At 42.5% G+C, this 19,318-nt stretch overlaps 1 protein-coding gene across 4 annotated transcripts in view; it reads right to left on the reverse strand.

The window, feature by feature from the left end:
- Nucleotides 1–2,396: 2,396 nt before the first annotated feature.
- cabin1 (calcineurin binding protein 1) overlaps nt 2,397–19,318 on the reverse strand; it is a 52,263-nt gene continuing 35,341 nt past the window's right edge. For all 4 annotated transcript variants that reach the window (XM_032579490.1, XM_032579491.1, XM_032579493.1 and 1 more), the window contains 8 exons: nt 15,439–15,602; nt 15,254–15,350; nt 14,443–15,141; nt 12,198–12,272; nt 7,481–7,739; nt 4,932–5,090; nt 3,816–4,018; nt 2,397–3,709 (listed from right to left, as the gene is read on the reverse strand). In XM_032579490.1, the coding sequence (XP_032435381.1) occupies nt 3,566–3,709; nt 3,816–4,018; nt 4,932–5,090; nt 7,481–7,739; nt 12,198–12,272; nt 14,443–15,141; nt 15,254–15,350; nt 15,439–15,602 (1,800 nt within the window). In that variant the 3' untranslated portion in view covers nt 2,397–3,565. The remainder of the gene's footprint in view (nt 3,710–3,815; nt 4,019–4,931; nt 5,091–7,480; nt 7,740–12,197; nt 12,273–14,442; nt 15,142–15,253; nt 15,351–15,438; nt 15,603–19,318) is intronic.

Below are 19,318 nucleotides of genomic sequence, written 5' to 3' on the forward strand. Positions count from 1 at the left end.
TTTTTTTGTCAAAAATGCCAAATGTTGTTGACCATGACTGATTTGTAAAACCAATAGAAGGGTAAAAGATCTTAGAGGGTGAATACATTTTATAGTTCCTGTATGTTAAGCTCCGGTTTCCTACAGAAACACAGCTAGTCTCTTCCTCCGTTCCTCATCTCTGAATCCTTCCCTGGGTAAATTCTAGTTCTCCTTTTTTTTTTTTTAGCAGTCAGCCTTCGGCCATTTGCCCTGGCTGCAGGGAGCTCTCTCTCTGCGCTCTTCCAGTTAACAGCTGCCAATATACAGCCAGGGCCCGGGGATCAGACGGCTCTGCAGCGGGCCCATAAAGAGCCCCTGCAGTGGACTGACGAGAAATCTCACACCTTTCGCTCACATCAGCCACGCAGCTTTTGATGCAAAACCAGATGCTTTCCCTTCCTTACTGTAGAGAAAGTGGAGCCACGGATGGAAACATTACACTTTTATACTCTATTTTACTCAATTGTTGAAGTAATGCATCCATCACACGCAGTACTTTAACAAAAAAGTATATGCATGGCCCCCCTGCAGATTTTTTCTCTTTCTGCTTTATTTTATTTTTTGTCACACCTTTAATGATTCAAAACAAAAGTGCCCAGCTTGCAATAATTGGCGTTAATCTCTTACGTAAGTGGGGAAGAATAACTGAGCCACATTTGGAACGGGCTGTTTAAGGTGATGATGCCACGACCTCCTGATTGGAGGTGTGGACTTGGACTAAGCCACTCCAGCATTTCAGAAGTGGACTTACTGGTGTTCTTTGGATCAGTAGCTGTGAATATTTTACTTTTATATACATTTATATATATTCAGCTTGATTTGGATAATTTGTTTCCTTAATGAATTAAGTCATCTGAAATAATTTTTGTATTTATTTACAAAAAGAATAACTCTGTAAGCTTTTTATGACATAATTAGGAGCAACACACCGAGAGGAGCACATTCCCAACAGAAAGACAAGAACTACCGCATCTGTTTTAACATTAAGAATAAAAATCTGCGTTTTCCACTCCTTATCCGGAGGAACCAGGATCTCAAAAGTTCGCACCAGGGGCCGGGCAGGCAGGCTCACATTTGGCCCTCCGCATAAGAAAACAAACCTCACATCTAGTTTTCCTGGCAAAGGGAGCAAATGACAACTTCACAGCACTTCATAAGAAACTCCTGGAAGTTGCTAATGAAGACTAATGACTTCCCTCGCGTCAGACAGTTCACACCACGGTGTACGGGCCCTTTGAGCAGCAGCTCCACGTCAGCGGGGAGGTCTGCCAGCTGCTCAACAGGGAGGGTCCCCCAAAGAACATCACATTTAATGTCGTTTGATAAGTATTTTAAATGATCAGAACTCTGCTTTTATTTATTGAAGAAAGATATGTCTTTTAAAACGTGGAGCAGCAACTAGTGGAGCTCCTTTTTTTTTTCCATCACCAGGGGTGATGGGAAAAAAACAACAAATTGGCACCTGAATGAGTTTCCTATTGCTTATTGTTACGTCGCTGTGTTTTGAAAGGTGTTATATAGTTTTAATAGACTTGCATGAATTTTTTGTGTGGTTTTAAATATCTAAAAAAATAAAATCCACGAATACACACGGCATTCAGACGAATTGGTTGATTTTGTCTTCACAGCGTTTTCCAAAACGTGATAAGAAGAGATGTTTGGCGGTGGGGGGGGGGGGGGGGGGGGGGGGGGGGGGGGGGGGGGGGGGTGTTGGGGGGTCCAAGTGGAAGATCGCCCAGGATAGCAAACATGGTAGAACCGCCACTGGCTGCAAAGCTTTCCAAAAGCCGAGCTGAGAGGTTTTATTAGAGCTGAGGATACAGGGAGTCTTCTCTAGATTTTAGCATAATAAATCAAACTAATCTGGTCGAGTGTCGGGCCTCTAAAGATAACGGGTTATTGCTCCACTGGCAGATTCTTTCACTTATAACCAGTACTTTTTCCATCAATTTTAAAGAATTATTGACTTTAAGCAAGGGTCTATAGCTTGCTGAAAAGTTACTTGGTTTTGCCTTATTTCAAGTGTACTAAATTATTCTGCACTAGAAACACCAAAACGATTGGTCGTAAGATTTTGTGTTTTATCAGTGCATGAATCTACAAGTTTCACTTTATGAGCTGAAGAAATGTCTCGAGTCGCGTCTGTATTAAGAGTGCAATAACAAAGTGGCTTGATTTGGTTTAAAGACTCAAACAACAAACGTGTTTTTTCAAATATATATATATATTTGGTTTGACATCAATAATGCATTCAGTCCAGACGTAGAGAACATGTTCTGTCGGAGCGATCTCAGGACTTTAACCCGCTTCACATACATTCCCCCAAAGCCCGTCACAACAACCCCCAAAAACAAACAAATATAACAAAGCAGGGATATTTTTTTTCTTCTTTATTACGGTGGGAACATTTAATTTATTTGTGCCCTTGTCTTTTAAAAACGACCACACGTGGTTTTCAAGAAACATAAGAAGTCTTTCTCTCTCTCTTTTTTTTTTTTTTTATAGAAAAAAATATCTGTAAAAAACATTCGGTGCGTCTTCCTCTGAGTTTAGGCAAAGAAATGTGACAAACTGTCCTTAAGTGAGTTCAGTGGAAAGGCATCAAGATTGGAGAGTCCTCGTCGTCGTGCGCATCGGTTCCTCTGACGTCGGGTAGAGTTTGCGGCACCTTCCTCCCGCCAGCTCAATCCAACAAACATTCAAAAGATTCCGGGTTTTTTTTCTTCTTGTTTTGTACAAAAGCTAATTCCTCTCGTTATTCGGATCAGTGCTGGTGGCGGGACGTCATCCTGGAGAGAAGTGTTTTCGTAGCTACAAATGCGCACAGAAGAGACAGAATAATAACACGAAAAACACAAATTTAAGTGCCAACTGAGAAGCATCCCAAGTGTTCAGTGTAAACATTTTCAGTCTGCTACAGGTTATGAGGCTTCGCGGATCGCTGGCTCCACGGACGGAGCCGGAGCGTGACCGGCCGGCCGCCCGCCCGCCCGCCCGCCCCGTCCTCCCTCCCGGTTTCACCCAAATGCATCGTGTAGCAACGCGTCGAGACCAGAATGTCACGGCGCAGTAAACGGCGACAGGAAAGTGCTCAAGACGAGCGATTAGCTGCAGCTCGGAGAGGGGAAAAAATAAAATAAAAAATCTGCACACGACGTAGTAAAGATGCATAAAAATGTCGCTGGTGGCCGTTAAAGGCAAACTGTTTTTCCTTTCTCTCTCTTTTTTTTTGGGTCGGATGTAAAGCAAGAGAGCTGAAGAAGCTTGACGTGTGATATGCATTAGTGGCACGTTTCAGGCATGCTGCGGGACGAAAAGCCTTCAAAGTCCGTCATGCGCCGACACACTCCTTGCAACCGTAGCAACCACGCAGCGGCTTAGAATACTGCATTTCATCCATTTGGAGTGGAGATTTTTTTTTTTTTTTCCTGTATGGCACGTGAGGGAATCAAAGCATCAACACAGACAGCTGCTCAGGAATCAATTATTATTATAAATTTTTTTTTTTTTTTCGAAAAGTTGAACCCTAATCCGAGTTTCAGGCTCAGATGTCCATGTAGTCGTCCTCCTCGTCCGACTCGCTCTCCAGAGACGACTCCTGGCTGGACGTCTCCTGCACCTCCAGCACCGGCTGGGTCAGCGTGTCCTTCTTCACCGTGGCAGCGGACTGGGATGACAGGATGACGTTCTGTACGAGGGAGGGGGGGGAAGGAAGCAGACAGCAGAGGGCGCTGTTCAGCAGAGCTGCATGCAGACGGACAGGGAGACTGGCCTCGGGAGGCGAAGCGGCTCACCTTCAGTCGCTGCTTGGTTTCCTCCGAGATGCTGCCTTTAGGGGAGAGCAGCGTGGGGGTGGGGGGCGTTACCGTGATCTCCGGGGGGAACTTTGTGACGGTGGAAGGGATGAAGAGCTTTGGCATGTTCGCCGGGGCGCGGGCGCGGATCCGGCTGGGGTCTGGAAGCTTGGACTGCTCGCTGCTGGCGTACTGCGGCTGGTCTGGGAGAGAGGCAGTGGGAGGGAGCCATTTTTCATTTCTACAGAAATGCACACTTCTTGTATACCTGGGATAAAGATGACCTTTCTCGTGTCACATTCAAAAAGGCATCACAACATATGAAAATATTGTCGCTAAGCTAATCGCTGCACATCTGAAAAGCTGGCTACACACATTAGCTGCGTTTCCATTGGCCATATGATGGTGCAATTTGACATTTCAAAAGTACATTTGTTTAATGGAAAAGCATCAATTTAAAAAAATAAAAAAGTTTTTTAATAAAACCTTTTGGTGTTTGGATGAGGTGGTTTTTAGTGTATGTCACACCAGTCACATGATCAACAACCGGATGTTACCGCTGACGGAAACCACAAAGACGACGACACCGGAAGTAGTCGGAGGATCATGGCGAGATATGTTTATTGATGACTTATTGTGTAAATTAGCTTTTTAATTGCGATTCTTAATTAATCTTATTCTTTTTTTGTTACATTAGTAGAAAGTTGACAAACCTTTGCACACATTTGCGATGAAAACGCAGCTGGTCTTAGTTTCACCCAAGCTCTTAAGATGGGTGCAGTTATCTCACCGCGTACTTTGTCCTTCCACTTAACCTTCCATTACCATTGTTAGACGCAGCACTGTGAACAACCAGCTACTTTAGTGATGCCTTGAAATGACTTATTGTTAAAACTTCAGGTTTTTTTTTTAATCTCCTGCAATTATTAGATTGTCATTTGCCATACGCCATGATTATTAAAATCAACAGACATAAAAGGTCGACGTGCGTTTCTCTGTGTGTACCGAGTCAACACAACTTTCACTTTTTGAGTTGAATTACTGAAATATATCAACTTTTTGATGGTGTCCTAACAAACTGAGATGAATGTGTCCGTGTGCTTTAAAGGCTCTGACCTGAACAAGGTTGCGTGGTGCTACATGTTGCCGCTTCCTCCTGAAACCAGGCCGCCGAAGGTTCCTGGCCCTGGGAGACGGTGGCCAGTTTCATCTGGTGACAGAGGTGGGACTCCTGCTGGCGGTACAGCAGCCCCTCTGTGGGCTCCTCCCGCTCCTCTGAGGGACCAAACAACATGGCGCACATTCACCCACAGATAAACAACGCAACGCTTCACAGGCGACAGTTGGAATGTCAACGATTCATTAAATATGGGTAGATCTGTTCAAATTTGTTTTCGTCATCAAGTAAAGTGACATAGAAAATTTATTTAGTCATTTCTCAGACTTGTGTTGCAGCACGTATGAATTTAGTTGTTCGTGTTAAAGCAGAGGGATTTATTAATAACACTGATCTGAATAAATCTCATAGGTCTGCAGCCGAGTTGCTGTGCAGGTGAACCAATAAGATGCTGGATCCATTTGACGACTCAGACAATTCAAATAGGAAGCAAAATAATAAACATTAACAACAATTATAACAATAAATACAACTGTATTATCTTAATAATGTTATAATTAAAAATATAATTATTATTATTTTAGCATGTAACAAATTCAAGTTAAATTATTATATAGCCACATTGTTTGTTTGTTAAAAACATATTAAAAAACCAAATAAAAATGTAATAAAACGTATTAATTTTATTTAAAACACTTAAAGGACAGATTAAATAGCTAAAACTCGATTGCATGGGAAGTTTCGATGAATTAATAACTCAGCAGTTTAATTCCATGTATTGTTAGGAATTTATTACTTCATATACCAACAATAATTAGAAAATCTGCTAAAAAAAACAAAAAAAAAAACAGTTTCAATGGGTATTTTCAGAGGATCTGATTTTGTGTCAGGGACCAAAATAGTTTGTCACTGCAGAGAATTTAAAATCTGCTACAAAAGTCAGACCTTATTTTGAGTTCATCCGTTTCATTGTTAGTGTAAAGGTGTTCAACTTTGTTCCGTCACAAAAACTTAGCGTTTTATTTTTTTTTAAGATTCCTTACAAGCACAAAAATGAAAAAAAAAAAAAAAATTCCCCCACAGCAGTCGTGGCAAACGGATACACACAAACAACTGAACTGCGACTCTGTGATTGTTGCCTTGGGAACCGTTACATAATTTACATCGGTGAGATGCTGCGGGGTGCAACTGTTTGCATGTAAATCCCTGCTGATGCAAACACACTGTTGTGTGGATTTGCGCATGTCGAAAGGTCACCGAACACAGGGGAATGAAAGACAGCGTCAAGTCCTGGAAGGTACAAAGAAAATAAATAATGTTTAAGGGCTTTTGCAAAAAAAAAAAAAAAAGTCAATATGTTTAAAGGATTTGTGGTTGACTTAGGGTTAAAGTAAGAAACCGGTGTAAAACCTCCACGTTACGTGTACAACAACAAAACAGTCTCAAGGGGTTTTAAAACCATTATTAAACATTTAAATGCTAATGCTAACTCACAAGGAGAAAGTGAACACAAAACATGCCGACGTCAAGCTTCGAGTTTCGATTATCAGACGGTAAATTTAAGTACATGAATTCAGTTGTTAGTTTTAAATCAGAGGTTGATGGATTTACTCCTGCAGATATTAAACATGGCCCAAACTGAATATTCATGACGAGATTAAAGCAAATCCTCCCAGAAGCCCATTCAGACAGAAGAGACTCGCGGTCTGGAGGACTCTGCTGACAGAAGCTCCTGTTGGGGGACAGACAAAGCCCACAAGGCAAAACACAAACTGCACACAGACCTCTGTTATGTAATGCTGCTGAGGAGGGCTTCAGGCGCCCCCTGCTGGCCTCGTGAAAGAAAACATGAAATCAAATGCCAAGCCAAATCAACCAAACATTATCCCCCATTTGGCAAATCTCATATTCACAAATGTAAATTTCCTTTTTTTTTTTTTTTTACAGTTTTGGTTAAGAAATTCTAACTTTATTTATCTACTATTGTACAAGAGTACAAACAGAAATAAAACCATTTTGCACAGAATTAAAGACCCAGAAATGTATCAATTTTGTCCAGATGACTGATGATGAACTTGCATTTATCCATGATAGGCACAAATAAGCTAGCTACCTAGCTAGTTAGCAAGTGTATTAGCACTAGCAGTGAGTTACCGCTGGCCTCAGCACGCAACAAATATGTTTGAGTGCGACTCAAACGTTTTCCCGTCAGAAAAGTCCAGTGAGGAAAAAAAAACAACTGAATTTACCAAATTTAAAAGTCCTGTCAAGAGGCCAGTTTTTTATTTTATTTTTTATGAATTTAAGACATTAAGGCCTTAATTTTAGATATATAAAGATAAGACTTTTTAAGCATGAATGGACATCCTGTAATGTCCGCTTCCTGTTTTATTTCACATTTCGTTGCCACGTTTCTTTCTTTGCATTTGTAAACAAAGTTGTTTTCTCCATGGGAAAAAAAGTAAACATAAAAGAACATGGTGTAAAAAAAAAATTAAACGACAACATAAAGTTGCTTTTTAGAGGAGTCAGGATTATGGCGCCGTACCTGCCGGTGGGAGGAAGGCCGTGGCGGCGGCGGCGGCTTGGCCGGCTGCTCTCCTCTGATCGTGGTGGAAGCCTGAGCTCTGGGGTCGGGCCACCTTGCTGAGGGGCTCGCAGGCCCCCCTGGCCTGGCCGTCGTGGGCGGGCGGCGGGTGGCAGACGGGGTGGGTGAGCAGGACGGGAGCTGGCAGGGCGGCGGGGAAGAAGAGGTCCCTGTGCTCCTTGGTGTACTTGGGCGTGGTCGGGGCGTCGCCTGTCGACTGCTGGAGACGGAAACAAGGAGAGTTGCTGTTAAAGCAGCTGGACTTCAAAGAGCAGCACACAGTCTTCCCCTTGAGGCTGGAGGCAGGAAAAAAATAAATAAATAAGGAGTGATCCACACTGAATAGGACAGCACTTTTCAGACAACATACATCAGCGATATTAGTCCAGCTAATAATATCCTGAGCGGAGCGATGCGGCGCGGCGCTCCCCGAGGGGACCGGAGGCTGCGGTACCTGCATGCTGCTGAATGGCTCAGCTCTTCTGAGCCACTTTCCTGGCCGCTCTTCAGAGGACCACTTAGAGACACAAGAGCTGCACAAACAACCTGCGAGGACGGCCAGCCTGCTCCCAACAGCCGCTGTCATGGTAACGCAGAGGAGCACAGTTGAAGAAGAAATGAATAAACCTTCTCGAGTTTTTGATTTCGAACAAAAGAAAAAATGGGGGGGGCGGAGGGGGGGAGGAGGCAAACGGCGCCTGCTGCATTTATTGGAAAGCCTCACAGAAAGTAAACGCAGTGTGACTTCAGAGGGTTTCTGTGGTAAAGGTTAATTTGATAATTAAAAGCAGAGAAAGAGAGAGAGAGAGAAAAAAACACAACACTGGACCGAACTCTAACAAACATGTCACCGAAGCCATCACAAAAGTGCTCTGCACACGGTAATTTGGCTCATCTGCCATTTATCCCAGCGGCTTTCTGGGAGTTGGAGTCAAACAGTGCTCTGAGTCACAGCTGAGTGTGGCAAAATTTCCCACAGGATTCACGCAGCAATATTCACCGAGAGAGGAGCGGATCGTTCAGGCCTCTGCAGCAGCAGCAGCAGCTTCGCTCCGGCTTTGATGATTCACAGCTCATGAATTAATCAGCAGCAGCTCAGAAACCACCGAGTCAGTCGGGCTCGGTGCATTTAGAGGAGCAGCGTACGCGAGAAAGTACACCGAGGTTTCCTCAAGCGCTGCTCCGGTCTGCTCAGAAATGAGAAAGTGTATAGTGCAAGCGGACCGACTACATTTCACATTTTCTCACATTTGCATCCACAAACCTCTGCGCATTTTATTGGGACACATAATGGTGGCAGCATGATGCTGTGGGGACCTGGCAGGAAGTGGGAAACCTAATCAGAGTTGGTAGGAAGATGGAGGTAAGAACTCTAACTACTTGATGCAAAGGCCTTGATACTGGGATCACGCTCGCATGGTGGCAGCATCATGCTGTGGGAATACATTCGTTTATTATTAGAGGCGATCAGCCGATACTCATCTTATCCACACATCTTATCTAACTCTGCAAAGGTCTGAAAATCAGCCACACATTTAGCAAAGACTCGCAGCTGTAACTGCTGTGAAAGGAGGCTGTACAGGTTGGGGTGTGCGATGCGGACAGGTTTTATCACACTATTATGCAGCATTGTTGTAATAACAATAAAGGTGACAGTAAGAAATATTGATTACTTTGTATTTAGAGTAACTGTGTGTCTCTGACTGCAGGGCAGAGAAATTGTAGCCTCACAAACACAAACGGTGCTCTTGAAAACCCGATTTGATTTGTAATACGCTTCTTTAGGACACCAGTCACATAAAGAAGTCTGATTAATTAGTGAACACACACACACTGCATTTAATTGCATTTTCAAAATTACTGAAAGACTGCAGAGGAAATAGTGAAACTAACAATCCTGGCAGTTTTGTGGGATTTAAAAATGATTAATTGGAATTTATTGTGACAACGATAAATCAGAATTTATCACAATAAATAATGAGCGATAAATGCCCACCCACTCTGAGGGGCTGCGTACAAATCCATGCCGCACTTTTCAGACTGCTACTTGAAATTCTGAAAACCACAAATCAGTTCCACCCCCCGACTTCACTTTTAAATATTCATTACCTCATCATTAAATAAAATTTCACATTTAATCACACTCAGGAGTGGAAAAGCTGCAGCCTACGCTGGCTCTCCGACGAGCTCAAGCATTTCATTTCTTCAGGAGAATGTGAGAAGCATCAACAGATTTACAAAAAAAAAAAAAAAAACAGTGGAAGAGGAAAAGACTCTTTCCTCCCAATATGGCATCAAAGGCAGAGAGCTAACGTACACACATGCGACGGAAAGGAGCCGATTCTCCGGCTCGGCCCTATAAGGGCAGCGCTCCCTGTGCTGCGGCTGGAAGGACATGCATGACTCTGTAGGAAGCAGGCGAGGACGGGAGCCGAGATCCACTACTTGGGAGCGCAACCGAAACGAAAACATGACAGCAGTTGTTGGCACGATGGTATCACATTAAGAGCAGTTGCGTAACGGTGGTGAGTAAGGGCTTTTTGAGAGAGCATTAGCTGATTCATATCTTCGCTGTAGGGGAGAACACTTCATCTCTAATAGGAACAGGTCACCTGTTTAAACACGGCCGCATGATATCTGGCTTTGCTTACCTTCGCTCGGGTGGGTGGGTCTTTTTTGATTTATTTTTATTATTTTTGTTTGGGGGAGGAGGGGTAAGTTTATTTTTTAATATTGCAAAGTGAAAATAATGGATGCGTAGGTTTTACGTTTTTCTTAAAAAAGCAAAATCTGAACAAATGTGCTTCTAATTTTTAAAAACCGACATCTCCCGAGAAAATAAGTTCCACTGGATTTTATCTAAGGGTTTCAGAGTGGGAGGGGCTGGATACAAATGGCAGAAATATATGAAAGAAAAAGTGCAGTTTCACTTTGATTTAATGCTTATTGTCGGTCACAAACGTCGTGGTTTGCGGTTGTAATGCGATAAAATATGACAAAAAAAAAAAAAAAAGGAGAATATTTTTGCAAGAGGTCTAGTAAAATATTAGTTTTTCCACAGAAAGCTCCTTAAAGAAGTGCCCACACAGCTGTTTCAGGAAGATTTAAACCTTCCCCTTCCCCACGCACAAACACAAAATTCGTTGTTCTCTCTGTCAAGTTACGATTACAGACGTGAAGCTTTTGAGAAATTAGGACCACAGAACTGGGAAAACCTGATTTATTTTGTCAACATCTACTCCTCGTGAACCGGAGGTTCAGGGAACATCACCGTGACAACAGGATGTGGGCAGAGAGACCCTTGATAGCTGTGTGGGCAGGAGGAGGAGGGGCGAGAGAGGAATGGGGGAGACTCCGACAGAACGAAGCAGAGCAAGTAAGGATTCGATGAGGAGTATGTTGGAGAAAGAAAAAAAAAGCACAAAAAAAGACACAAGTGCAGTTCTAGCTAAAAACAGCTAATTTATAGCTGGATGAGCTTTTTCAAATTGCTCTTAGCTACATTATGTTCTTGTAACTTTACAGGCTTACTGGTTGTGTAAGTGATCGGCGTTTAGTTGGAAACAATGAAATGTTCGGCCAAAACTGAGAGACTGAAGCATAAAGCAAAGCTTGGGGCTATATTTAGCTCTGGCAAGGCTGTGAAGGGACAGACCTCAAGTGTTGGAATCACCGCATTATTAATCAGTTTAGCACATTTCAGATTTCAGATGCTGCATTCTTATCTCCAATAAGAAAACGGAACATCTATATTTAAACTGGCTGTAATCACACAAGGAGAAGAAACACAAATACAAGTTTTCCGTTCGACTGAGACGAACCAGGAAATCAGCTGATGACCAGAATCAGCTGAGTTTCGCCTCGGTCAGAAAACAAAAATCAAGAGAAAGATGTAAAGAAGCGTACTAAATGAAACTGTATAATCGAGACATATCTCCGGTGCATTCAGGCTGTCGGACAGCAAGAGAGAGCAAGACTTTCAGCAGGTAACAGCAAGGCTCAACGTACCACCGCAAAGTTGCCTTTTTATTCTCTTTCATGAAACATGCTGGATGTGCAAATATTCTCAATGGAAACTGAGAATATGGATATATGGAAAATATAAATATCCATAACCCTGGCAGATTTACATGGTTCCTACATGTATTTATTTTATTTTTCAAAATCACATTCCTTTCCAGACACAAATGCCTCAACCTTTTTCCTTGAGTTTTTAAACTTTTTGAACATAGAGTACAAAATTCTTACTTTTAATTGGTTGAATAGTAATCACGTCTTAATTTCTTTTAGTTCCACAAATCATGGAACAAAATGCTCAACAGCAAAGCTGTTCGCTCTAAACCAAAATTTCAGACTTCGGTTTAGAACAAAAACTTTTGGACTTATAAGGACCACTAAACAAGGACTATATTATTCTACAATAAATGTAGATTATGTAAAGGATAGCTACATAAACTACATTTGTCAAAAACAAAAAAAAACCCCAGCAGTTTTAATTCTTTGTTTGGCTTTTCATCCATTTACAATCAGACACTGAATGAAAAACCCTCCAAAGTACTGATCAGTATCATATTAAAATCAAGTTTTAAGGTGGGAATTAAACGTTATTGTTGGAGATCTAACTCAGTGGAAAAAGGAACTGAAGAGATAAAGAGCTGGTGGAAAAACTCAGCCTTACCTGTCTTTGTGCTGAGGCGGCCAACTGTATCTGGCAGAACTTCACTGCTTGGTCCAGAGCTACATCCTCATCGACCTGGGGCAAACAGGCAGGGTAAGGGCATTAGCACGGAGCAACAGGATCGCGTTGTGCATCAGAACCCGAAGGATTTCAACAAAGCTTCTGATAATTGGAAAAGAGAAACAAAAACCAGGGTCTGTGGCCTCAGCTACGGCACAATGCTGCAGACCCAATAGCAATACGAACCGACTGCGGCCATGTTCCCTGTAACAGGCTGTTTGCACAGGTTCCGAGCCCCCCTCCCTCTCCGAGCATTTTCTCTTTTTTTTTTTTTCAAACCACTTCATTAGTTGTTTAAGCCAAGTCAAGTTTGCGCATGCGGCAGCTTCTCGATTTCACGTCTGCCTCCTTTCAGACTCTCGCTGTTAAAACTACACACAGCCAACGCAGGCTCCATGTTCCGCTTCTGTTAAAATCTTAGATCAGCTGGACGGTTCTCAAAAAAAAAAAAAGAGGAATCCATTTTCCTTCCAGGGGATGGGAGCTTCGGGGGAGTTTGCCTCACGTAACAAAGCCCAGACAGCAAAAATGTTCTGGCAGCAACGAGAGCCATTAAGTGGCTCATTTCGATTTATTCCCCCAATCACAGTTATATTTATCGAGGAAGAAACGAGTTCCACGCCAGACAGTCAATGTTTGAAATTCTTTAAATTGCTGTAGTGAAGGGAAATTTCAAAATCACACGCATTAAGGGGACTTATGGAGTGAGTGAACCTCTTACAAGACTGAGTCAGACTAAGAGGAGTTTGGAGAAGCAGCGTGGCTTTTGATGGATGAAGAATCAGCACAATGTTGTTAAAAGAGACGGAGTTTGATTACACCCAGGAGCTTCCAGCCCCAGCTCTTTACGAGACAGAGCTGCGTGGATGGATGACGTCTAGCTAAACCCCTTTATTGGCAAAAAGTGAGTCACTGACATTTGTCACCTGTCGAGCCGAGACAGTTTGATAGCAGGAAGCGCTGCCTTGTCTGAAACACGTGACACCGTGGTTTTATTTTTTATATCGTCACCTTAAGAGTGAATCAAAACAAAACAATAGTAGCACCGATGTGTAGAATTAAAAAACAACAACAACCCTGCAGCATGGTAGGAATTAAAGGCAGCAGACTACAACGTATTCACAGTTTGTAAGGCTGGATATGATAAAGGAGGTGCTTTTAGGAGACATGATTTGGATAAGTTAAGGCAGAGTTTGTTTGTTGAAGGAAATGTTATAGTTGCAGTCTCTTATAGAGCGTATGTATAACAGAAAACCTCTGGTTTCAACTGGACATAATTATAGACGAACGTTCCAGATTTGACAGAAACACGACTTACCCGTAGCAGTACTTTAGAACTCCCATCTTTATTTATTTATTTATTTTTGGCATGACTTGCAATAAATAAGAAATAATTAAAAAGTGTTGCCATTTACAATCTTTTCTGCTTTGAGATTGTAGCAAACAAACAAAAAAAAAAACCCCGCAGGCGACGGGAGGTGTGTTCAGAAAATGAAGGAGAATTATTGACATGTCACCAGCAGCATTTTATTGAACAAGCTGCTTCTTTTGCTAACGGTCAAGGACGTTCCCACCATACCGCATAGAATTACTTTATTCATCCCAGCAGGGAAATTATTTAATCTTTATCTTTATCTTATCAAAGTTTATAATGACACACAGATATTTTACAAGCAGAGATTTTGCATTTATGGAATAATTAGTGAATACTTACTGCAGTCTTCATGATATGCATGTTGCTTACACTGTTGTTGTGATGACTAAATATTTGCAGCTAAAACCTCACTTTGCCTTGATATCAGAAACCCGCCCATGTCTGGCACAGATGTGACCTAGTTATTTCTGCTTAAAAATGAAACTTCATGATATGAATACATAAAAAGCTATGCTTATAGACTCAGTTTCCTGCTGAAGGAGTAAGAGCAAAGTGATAGAAATCACAAAGGCTGAATTTAGGTTATAGAGAGGAAAAAAAACACACGTGGGGCTTTGTAGCAGTCCCTGAAAACGCAGATCAGGGAAAGTCCCTCTTCTTTTGTCACTAATTCTGTTAGTAGAGGGGTTTCCCGACAAACTGAAGTCGAGTACAGAGGGTTCGTTTTCAGAACGAATGACTTCGCACAAACAAGAAAATAACAGAGGAGAGTATGTTCATGCATACACAGGAGACATTTTTGAGGTTTACCTGTTTTATGAGCATATACGTCTCGGACATGATCTTCTCAATGCGCCCCAGGTCATAGGTCATGATTTTCTGTCCTTGCTGCCAGACTCTGTAGGCATCAAGCAGTAGGGTTTTTCCGGACTCCACATCCTCTATAAGTTTCCTTTTCCTGTTTGGCTTTCGTAGTAAGGCCTGATCGGTCGCACCTGCAGCCACAGTGACTTTTGGTGCGGCTGCCAGCGTCGATGGCGGCTGCTGCTGCTGTCTCGAGCTGATGCTCAGCTCCTCCAGAGACAGCTCCGGCGGCGCCCGGCTGGTTTCAGTCACTTTCTGCTGCGCTTCCGAGCCGCTCAGGGAGGCCTCGGTCTCTGCTTGGTTGCCCTGAGAGTCTGTGGTGGTAGAGGGCTTCCTCCAGAGGCAGGTTTCCATCTCCATCGGCTCGTCTGGCCCCGCTTTGCTCCCGTCGTTCCCGGCGGTCTCTGGCTTCCCAGGAAAGCCCTCTTGAGTTTTACTCCCTGTATCTGCTGCCGCTGGCAGCGAGGTCAGCTGAGCCTGTGAGGCTTCCCTGGGTCCAGTGTCAGAGACGCACGCTCCCTCTGTTAGCCCGGGCTTCTTAGGCAGCACATGCTTGCTGTCGTCGGAGCCGGGCCTGCTGGATGCGTCCGTTGTGGTCATCTCCCCCAGGGAGGGCGCGGGCGCTTTGTGCAGCTGCTCAGACACCTGAAAGAAAGCAGAAGCTGTCAAAACATGAAGTAGGAGCATGCAGGACGTCTGCAACCACAAACTAGCCGTGGCTGTTGGTGCGTTTTGCAACTCGTTCCTTCCTTCTTACCCCCGTGAGACTGCTCAGGTTGTCCTCCAGGACTTTTACAGTTAGGAAAAATGCACTCTTGGCCAAAACCTGGCGATCGACATCCCGTAAATATTTCCTTTGTGGGAAAATGAGAAGAGATGTTGCGAAGCCAAAAAACTAAACATCACATTAAACTGGTGTAATCGCACAAGTGGTGTCCTTACTTTCCCTGGTCGGGGTTTTTGTGTAGCATGAAAGAGACTTTTAGCAGTGTGTTGTGATCCTTGAGCTGAGACAGCACCTCCAACAAGAGGACGACAGAGCGGTTCATATGAGATGCAAAACTTCCTGGGCGATCAATCTCATCCACCGGAATACGCCAGATGCCCTGAGGAGGGAGAAAGGGGAGACACGATGCAAAGCAGGATGTTAGGTTTTACTGTTACATCATCATCATTGTTGCTGCAAACATTTCCACTTAAAATTTCTTACTATGGATGTCCTGATCCAATCCCAGGTATGGGCTCATTGCCCTGGATAAGGTTTTTTTTTTTAAATAATCAGGAGGATAGGCAAGGCCTATGTCATGTGACCTGGTCTTTATGCTTTGCTCAGATTACATGGTTCAGGTATACCAACATCTTTAGAACAATTGAAACAGCAGTCACTACAATTTATGACTGTGGCATCTGATATTTTGTAAGAAAACAAATAAATTTACCAAGCAAGGAGAAAAAACTTTTTTTTCTGAAATCCCACCTGCAGTTTAAAAAGCCTAATTATCAACAAATGATATAAAAAAAGAAAGGATACATGCTAATGTTAGCATAGCACTCCAGACTACTGCAACATTATGGGCTTCTGAATGCGGAAAAACAACCAATGCGCCCCTTAGCTCCTGTAAAACGTAAAACTTAACTCCTAAGAATATTGCTTTTACTTAGTTTATTTTCCTGTAAAAATGGTCACAGTGTGCTATAATCCGTGGTGTATTTGCAAATTTGCAGCAAACACTTTTTACAAGGTAGGAAGATTAATGTTCATATACTTCATGAGTAATATTTGATTGTCTGGAATACAGTCAAATATTGCATTATGGAGCGGGTACACGTCTGATCCCCACCATCATGTAGCCTATTGTGTATGAAAAAGAAAGAAAGGTAAACATCTAAAGTTTTGTACACTTAAATCTGCTCCAGTGTAATGGGAAACGCTGTTACTGACAGCAGTATATATCATGTGGAGTAAATTCAGGCAAAATCTGAGATTTAATTAACAAACACATTAGGAGGGAGAAGGTATGAGTTGCTTTCTAAGCTAGCAATTTCCAACTTCTGCAAATACTGCTGTCTATGAACCCCAACTAGGTATGCTACTTTCACAAACAAATTAGCCCGACTTGAGCAAGTAGAAGAAAACGTAGTTGCGAAGAGCCAATAGGCGAAAACATCTTTGTCTTTATGGAACACTGTAAGATATTAGACAATTTTCTGATGGCAGCTATATCTTTAAGTACAGGGAACCCTCGCTATAACGCGGTTCACCTTTCACGGCCTTGCTGCTTCGCGGAGTTTTTTCCCCCACAGTGCATTGTGTTCTGCGTCCTGATTGGCTAAACAGTCTCCACGCTTCTTCTCTACCTGTGTGCCAATAACGTTACGGTAATTTAAATATACGTAATACAGCTTGGCAAATTTTGGTAAATGTTTTTGCCCAGAAGGAAAAAGAGCGACAACAACAACTACCGATAATAACTATGTTCTTCTCTCGAAAAAACACACCTGCACCACAGGCTTCAGAAGAAAAAGACAGTAGAGAGCGGAGTCAGGCCGCAGCGTCGCAGTCAGAGGAACAGAGAAATACGCGAGTTACAATTTGTCCTACTGTACTTTGTATTGATGATTAAAATGATTATTTTACTGTAGTTATTTGTAAGAAAGAGTTATATTTGTTTAAAAAAAATGCTTAGGCCTGAAAACAGGCTTTGTTCGTTGGTTTCAATGTAGAGTATTTAATTATGCTGTATAATAATTGTAAAAAAAATAAAGGTAACTACTTCACGGATTTCGCCTATCACGGGTTCTTTTCGGAACGCAACCCCCGCGAAACACGAGGGTTCACTGTATTGTGATAACAGTAACAGGTGTGATATACTTTCTTTCCTCTCTCTCCCTCTCACTGTGTTTCCATGACTCTGCAATCATTAGCATGTTGGCCAAAGATATTTCTGTCTGACATGAGAGCCTGCCGTCAAACTTTGACTAATATGTAAAGTACAAGTTCGTAACTCTTTGAATATAGTCAACAATACCTGCACTCCAAACAGGCTTTTGCAATATGAATATTCCACATACTGATGCGATGTTGATACATTCACGATACATTGTGATACCCAAACTAAAACTACTTCAATCAAAACACATTTGCTCTTTGACGTTGGGTGTAACACAATGTCCTGTCCCTTTTCTTGAATCTTAGTATCTTGGTTATCGATCAATACATGTTGTGGGCATCAAAGGCAGTGCTAGCCAATCAAACTGGCTAAATTATACTATTGGCAAGCAGCACACTCAACAAACTGCATCTAAAATATAATGAACCAGATATGACAGGTTGCTTAAAGCAATGAATGTCTTTGGTGATTCAGGAAAAATGATCTGTTTTTAAAACCAGGAAATGTTGAGGCTGACCTACAGAAATGTTGCTACCATCAAGAAAACAAAGAGTGACTGTTGTCTAAAATGTCACGAGAGCTTCAAAAATCACAGTGTAGACCATGTAATACTGGATAGTTTGCAATGTGATGTTTTACTGAATATGCAGTGTCCAGTATTTTACTTTGTGTTCCCCATTGCTAAACATCTTTGATTGATATCAGGGACAAAAAAACAACAACAAAAAACCCCGATTGGGACATCCTCATTCCTTATCACCATGAATGTGGGCGTTAATGATTATATCAAGCCGATGCTAATTATAAAATAAACCAGTTATGTAAATACTTAAAAAACAGTCATGTTCCTTAATCTGAGCCTGGTTTTGCATGCCCCCTCTTTGCCTTTAACACAAATGGAGTTTCTGACACATGGAAACAATTAGCAACAAGACAGAGAAAAAAAAAAGTAGTGCTGAAAGGAGGGAGAACTAGTGCAAGTGAAGTTCACGCCATTCAAAGAAGCCCTAATGAGGAGACAGAAAGGCCTCCGGAGACACTGTGGACGATCTGGTCCCTGCACCAGGTGGAAAGAGAGGAATTGGGAGAAACTTTCTCTCTAGGTACACATGATAGGCAGCCTCATTAGTGTCCGGTTCTGTCCAACACTTGTAACAAACCAGCAGACAAGCTGCCAAGAACTGATGAGGGATTTTTCTTTTTGATGGAAGCGTCCCTTTAGCAGAGAGCACATGTCCTCTCAGCAGGTAAACCCGAGGCGGGCCGAGGTCCTCTGAAGTTACCGACTCCAGTGCAGATGGTGCTTGGGCGGAGGAACGAGCTACAGTCAGAAAAAGCACGTGTCCCAGAGCTCAGGCCGCATACTCAGAGAAATGTGTGTGAAACGAAAAAGAAAAAAGAAAAAAGAGAGAGATGACAGTATCAGGATGGGGCTAAACAAATGAGATGGCGCCATCCGCTCCTGCTGGAGGCAAGAGGGAGCTGGGCGCCCCTAACAGACAACTCCAGATTGTCAGATGACATTTTCAAAGCCAGTGGAGAGGAACGCAACAAAGACAAATCCTTGGGACGGACTCACAGCCTTCGAAGCAAGAAAGCGTCAGATCGGGTTATCTGAACAAAACACAGAAAGTCATCTGAGGGGAAAAAAAAAGTAACTAAACTTTTATTTTTCATTTGCGCTTTGAAAAATTTAAAGTGAATTCTCAATGATAAACTGTTGCTCTCTCTCAAAAAGCTATGTTATGATATGGTCTGAGCTCCTTTTTTTTGACAGATGTCTACAAAAACACTCCTAAGGAGAATATGGGACTAAAGCCCGTCTGATTAGAAGATTTGTTATTGTTACATGATGGAATCAAGCAGAGCTTTAGGAAGGGTTTTTACCCTTTCAATGTACAGATTATGAAAAGCCTCTAACAAGAGAGGAA

This window comes from Xiphophorus hellerii, chromosome 12, assembly GCF_003331165.1.
Source record: "Xiphophorus hellerii strain 12219 chromosome 12, Xiphophorus_hellerii-4.1, whole genome shotgun sequence".
In the NCBI taxonomy this organism is placed as follows: domain Eukaryota; kingdom Metazoa; phylum Chordata; class Actinopteri; order Cyprinodontiformes; family Poeciliidae; genus Xiphophorus; species Xiphophorus hellerii.